This window comes from Manacus candei, unplaced genomic scaffold, assembly GCF_025592945.1.
Source record: "Manacus candei isolate 608988 ecotype Guabito, Panama unplaced genomic scaffold, ASM2559294v1 h1tg000058l, whole genome shotgun sequence".
Taxonomy (NCBI): Eukaryota; Metazoa; Chordata; class Aves; order Passeriformes; family Pipridae; genus Manacus; species Manacus candei.
Window position 1 is genome coordinate 211,082 of NW_026138106.1, and position 5,906 is coordinate 216,987.

Here is a 5,906-nt window from a genome sequence, read left to right on the forward strand (position 1 = left end):
GCACACCAGGGCTCTGTGTCACTTCGGACCGTGATAGAGCAGGTGGTCCAGGTTCCTGCAAACTGTGGTCACCTTCCTCCTCCTCTTCCTCCTTCTCCACTCGCTGGGATCTCCCAGGGCTTCGCTGGGCTTCCCAGTCCTTCAGGGGGTGGCAGCAGAGCATCCCCTCACTGTCCCTCCTGCGTCCGGCGGGTGCTGGAGCGGTGGCACCGTCACATCATGGGGGTCCGGGGGATGGTGTCCTGCGGGTGTGGCTGGTACCAGGCTCCAAAGCTGTTAATGTAGCTGCTGGGGGCCAGGGGGGGCCCTTTTCCCGGCACGGGGATGTCCCAGAGCGGGGGGATGTTGGGGGAGCAGGGGGAGAGGGAGGGGGTGGCGTGGAGGTGCTCCCCGTCGGGTGCACTCGAGCCCTGCTTCATGATCTTCTTGTACTTGGAGCGTTTGTTCTGGAACCAGATCTTCACCTGGGGGAGGGGAGAGAGAGGAGTGAGTGGGGAGGATGTGACCAACACCCCCCTCTAAGCCCCCAGCAGCAACCAGGACAGACCTCTCTGCGGGGTCCCCGTGCACATCATCTCTGTGAGATAAGCTGGGCTCGGAGCCACCAGAGACTCCACTCAGGGCAGCGGGAGGAGAACGTGGGAAGAGGCAGAGGGAGCCCAGAGAGATGGAGAGCGAGGCAGGAATCCCCACGTGCCCCCCTCTGTGTCTCGGGCTGTGGCGCCCACCAGCCCAGCCGGGTGCCGGGTGCCGGGGCTGGGCTGGGCTGCGCCCGCCGCGCTGGGGTGGTGGCCCCGCTCATTCCTCCCCGCGGTCCCCCCCGCGCTGCCGGCAGGTTCCCACTTGTCTCCTCTTCCCCGGCTTTATGAGCTCGCTTCGCCCCTGGCTCCGGGCTGCACCGCTGCCGCCTGCCTGTCTCTCCCCATCGCCTTCAAAAACCCACTCGCCTCGTCCCACGGCCCGGGGCCGCCCAGCGCCGGGCACGGCCGGGCCGGCAGCCAGGCTCCGGGGCTGGGAAAGTCCCGGTGCCGCTGGGAGGTGCGAGCAGGGGCGCCCCAAACCCGAGCCCTGCGGGCCCACCGGCGCCAGCTCCCCCGCCGCGGCACGGCCCGGCTCGGCACGGCTCCAGCTGCGCCCCGGCGGCGGGACGCGGCCTGGATCCGGAGTCGCTCCGGAGCACGTGGCACAGCCCGACGGCCGCGGCCGTCCCCGCTGCCCGTGGGTGTCCCGTCCCGCTCGGCGGGGCCGTACCTGGGTCTGGGTGAGCCCCAGCTGCGCCGCCAGCTCGGCGCGCTCCGGCAGCGCCAGGTACTGGGTCTGCTGGAAGCGCTGGTTGAGCGCCTGGAGCTGGAGGCTGGAGTAGATGGTCCGCGGCTTCCGCAGCTTCTTCCCCTTCCCGCTGATGCGCAGCTCCCCGTTGGGCACGGCCAGGGGCTTCTCGTGCTCTTGGGGTGGGAGAGGAGACAGAGTTAAGCCAACATGCTGGTTAAAAAAACACCCCCAAACCCCCAAACCATCCCCCCAAAACAGTCATTGTTTGGGGGGTGAGGAAGGGGGGAACCTGCTTTGGCTTCACTGCTTGTTCAAGTCTCAGGGAAAGCCAAAGGGACAGAGGAGGAGGAAGGGAGGGATGGGATTATTCATCCAATATCACTATTCATAAAGTCCAAAAGCACATAGGACACGGGCCCCTCTGCCCTGCACCCAGCTTGGGGGGGGGAAGGCAGGGCCCCCCGGGTGGATGGAGGGTGCAACAGGAGGGACTGCCCTGCCCTGGGGCCCTTTCTGTGGGCACGCTGGTGGTCCCTGGCTCAGCAGCACATGGAGGGTGTGGGTGAGCTCCGGGCACAGTGTTGAGGGTTTCTGTGCACCCAGGTACCACGGCCACGGCTCCCCGGAGCTGATGGGGGGCCAACAGGGCCTGGGGGGATCGGTCGGGCTCAGGACCCCTCCGTGGGGCAGCCCTGGGGCCGCTCCTCTCCAGGGTGGCTCAGCTTGCGGGTTCCTGCATCAGCTTTTGGGGAAAACAGTGGGGAACAGGGGTGGAACAGGGCAGGGAACTGAGATGGGAGTGTGGTGGTGGTGGGGAGAGGGGAGAAATGCCCGGCCTGAGAGGGCACAGCCTGCAGGGTGTGGGCAACTGGGGGTCTCGAGGTGCAGGTTATGGGCAGCCGGGGGTCTCCGGTGAGAGGGTAGGGGCAGTGTGGGGCTGATGCTCCCCATGCCCGGGGTTCCTTGAAGCCAAGGATTTCCGGCGGGTCAAGGCCCTCTAAGGAGAGACAGGACATCACCCCCGGGCCCCGCGGACCCCCCCGCGGACCCCCCCGCCGTGCCCAGCCCCGCACCGGCGCTGCCCCGATGGGGCGGCGCAGCCCCGGAGCGCTTCCGACGGCTCCGTCCGGGCGCAGCCCCGGCGCTCCCCGCCGGGTGGGTGCCCCGGGTGGGAGGTTCGCGGCGCCGACCCCCCCGCGCCCCCCTTACCTGTGTCCTGTAGCCTGGCGCCGGGGGCCGGGGGGTGCGGGGCGCCGGGGGGCGGGTAGGGCAGGTAGGGACCCCCGTGGGGCGGCGGGGGGGCCCCCCCGGGGTACGGATAATGCCCGGGCCGGCCGTAGGAGGCGAAGGGCGGCGGGTCGTGCTGGGGGTGCCCGGCGGGGGGGAGGCCGTGTAGCGGGTAGTGCTGGGGGGGGCCGAGCTCCAGGAAGGCGGCTTTGGAGGGGTCGGACCCCAGCAAGCTCTCGGCCACGGAGCTCATGGTCATGGTGCGGGCCGGGCCGGGGCGGGCAGCCCCCGCAGCCCCCGCAGTGCCGCGCCGAGCCCCCGCCGAGCCCCCGCCGCCCCCCGACGGGCTCCGCGCTCCGCGGCCCCGCGCCCGGGGATGCCCTGAACGCCCCGCCCCGCCCCGCCCCCCCGCGTGACGCCACGCCCCGGGGCACCCCCTTCACCCCGTGCCCACCCCCCCGGGGGTGCAGCCCCCTCTGTGTGTGCGACCCCCTTCGAGGTCGCCCACCACCGCCTGTGCCAACGCGACCCCTCCCCGGGGCGGGGGGACACCCCGACCCCCCCCTTGTGCTGGCGGAGCCTCCGCGGGGGTGGGGGGTTGACCCACGTGCGGCGTGATCTGTGTTTAGGGGGGTAACCCCTTCTCAAGGACCCCCCAAACTTCAGGGGCGAAGGGGCAGGACGGTGACCCCCTACACACGCACGACCCCGGGGGGTTCGTCCGCCCAGGGGGACGCGGGGTAGCCCTGGGGACAAACCCCTCGCACGGGGCAGCTGAGGCCGGGGGCGCTCAGCTCATCCATGAGGGACAGACGGACACGGGAAGGACGGACACGGGCGCACATCCCATCCCTGCGCTCAGGGAGGCTGCGGGGGGGCACCCAGGGTGCCAGACGGGGGTGGGACCCCCCGAGCCACCCCCCGACAGACGGGAGGCCCCTTCCCGGCGTCGGCAGCGCCCGGTCCCCGCGGGGCCCCGCTCCCGTGGCAGGCGATAACCTGCCCGGCCGCTCCCTCCCTGACCCCGGCGGGTGCCCGGGGGGCCCCCAGCCCCCACCCCAGCCGGGACACAACGGGGGGAAACCCCCCCGGCTGGGGCTGGGGGCTGCCGTCCCCGCCTTTGGGGACACCAGCGGGGGCCGGGGGTGCAATTCGCACTGGGCGGGGTCTGAGCTGCACCGCGGGGTTTGGGGACACCGCGGTGACACCGGGGAAGGGAGCGGGGGGGTCCGTGCCGAGCCGGGCCGTGGCCACAAGGTCTGTCCCCGCTGCCACCCCCGACGCGGGGTTTGCCCGGGAGGAGCAGCCCCGAGGGAGCAGTGACAGGAGGCTGGGGGTGCTGGCAGGGAGGGTCCCCCGTCCCCACCCTCCCATTAGACCATCTTCAAAACATGTTTCCATCTGGCCATCGGGGCTGAGTCACCCCGAGCTGGGGCCAGCAGCTCTGATATAAATAGCTGAGCTCCTGGGTAACCCTGGGACACGCAGGGACCGTGTCCTGCCCCAGGCTCCCCGGGCAACCCTTCTCCTCGCCCGTTGTAGCTGGTGGCTTCTCTCCCCATCCCCACATCCTCAAACCTTCCCTCATGGCACCATAAGGGTCATTTCCAGCACAGCCTTAGTGCTGGAGTCCCCACGTCTCTCCATCCCAGCACAGCCGTGTCCCTGGGATCATCCTCAGAGATGACACGGACTCAAAATTCAACACGAGCCTTAAATTTGGGCAGAGGGAGAAGCCATCCCACCACCTCTGTGGGGCCCACCAAACTCCAGGGACGGATGTGGAAAATCTCCCACCCCACCCAGGCGAGCGTGGGGGCGAAGCAGCGAAGGAAGCAGCACGAGGAGAAATCCAGATGTTTCCAGCCCTGCCCGGGCCGGCTGAGGCATCCCCAGGGAGCCCGGCCTGGCCAGTACCAAGGGCGAGTACCAAAGGAAACCTGCACTGATCTGCTTTTATCCCGCTCCTCACTTTCCCTGTCCGGGTGACTCAGCTCCCACCGGCTCCGGGACGGGTGCCGGCTTGCCGGGATGAGCTCCCGGCGGCTCCGCTCGCTCTGGGGCTCCTCACCCCGGAGCTGAGGGTGGGAGGGGGATGCTGGGGCTGGGGGCTGCGTCCCCCTCCACCACAGAGGCTGCCGTGGGGCAGGGAGGCTCCCAAGGCTGGGTCGGGGGACCGAGCCCCCCTTCCCAGCTCCCTGTGCCCTCCGCTGCAAGGGGGATGTGATAAATACCCATTGTTAAATAGAAGTACCCCAAAATGTCTGTCCCGAAGCAGAGGGGCCCTGTGCTGGCTGCTGGGGGAAGGACGGTGTCCCCATGGGGGCTTGGGGGCAATATTTGCCCTCTGGCAGAGGTAGGGGGACCCTCAGGGTCGAATCCCCTCCTGGGGCAAGGGGTCACAGCTCTGTTTTATTTGGGATGACAAGGAGGGACCCCCACCCACCCCATCCCACCACGCCTGGGGGCTGGAGGGAAAGAGGGTCCCCCCACTTGGGGGTCTCCAAGCGGGACACATGGCATGGGATGGCCCAGGCGAGCATCGAGGCCATCGAGGCTGACACCATCCTCCTCCTCCTCCTCCTGCTCCTGCTCCTCCTCCTGCTCCTCCTGGCGCCAATCTCAGCCCCATCCTGTGCCAAGGGGACACCCCACTCCCGAGCCCACCTGGGATGGGCACGGGGACAGCACTACCTGCTCCACGTTCCCTTGGGAATGTGGGACGGGCCCTCAGGCTGCACAAAGCTCCGGGGGCTGGTTTTGGGGGGGAGGGAGGTCCCAGCTCGGGGGCGGGGGCCGGTGCCCCCCAGGGATGCGGGCACGGGGCACAGCCGGGTCGGGTCCCAGCCCCCCTGTTGTGTCAGCGGGGCAGGGGCAGGACGGGCTGTTTTAGCAGAGTTTGGGGTTTGAGGGGGAACCCGCTGCCAAAGCAAATACATCGAGTCAACTCGTATTAAATTAAAAAAATAAATCAAGGCCACGCTCGGAGCCAACTCAAAGTCTCGGGCTCGGGGCTGGAAGGTGCTGGCACACGCCGAGCCCCACGCGGTGGCCGGGAATACGCCGGGACACGCGGGATCCACGGCGCTGCCGCCCGGCACCTGCCCGGGGACGCTCCCGCCGGTGGGCGCCGGGATGCGGATTCCCTGGATTCACCTGAGCGAAACCCGGGCGACGGAGACTCCGGATTTTCTCCCTTCCCGTCTAGCGAGGCTGATGAAAGCAGGAAGGATTAAAGGGGTGCAGGGAAGGGTGTGTGGGGCGGGGAGGTGGCGGCGGGGGGGAGGGCAGGAAAGCATATGCCAGGTAACAAACCTCCGAGATGCGCCGAGATAAAGGGAGATCCCAACAGCTGTAATTAGGCGCTGCAGATAGAGCGGCGCGGGGAAAGCCTGAAGCCAAGTACA

At 69.0% G+C, this 5,906-nt stretch overlaps 1 protein-coding gene across 1 annotated transcript; it reads right to left on the minus strand.

Annotated features, from left to right (window-relative positions):
• Nucleotides 1-212: 212 nt before the first annotated feature.
• DLX4 (distal-less homeobox 4) lies at nucleotides 213-2,869 on the minus strand. The gene is made up of 3 exons (XM_051803542.1): nucleotides 2,482-2,869; nucleotides 1,252-1,445; nucleotides 213-464 (listed from the first exon to the last, which is right to left on the minus strand). The coding sequence occupies exons 1-3, from the start codon at nucleotides 2,756-2,758 to the stop codon at nucleotides 213-215; spliced, it is 723 nt and encodes a 240-aa protein (XP_051659502.1). The 5' UTR covers nucleotides 2,759-2,869.
• Nucleotides 2,870-5,906: the final 3,037 nt, after the last annotated feature.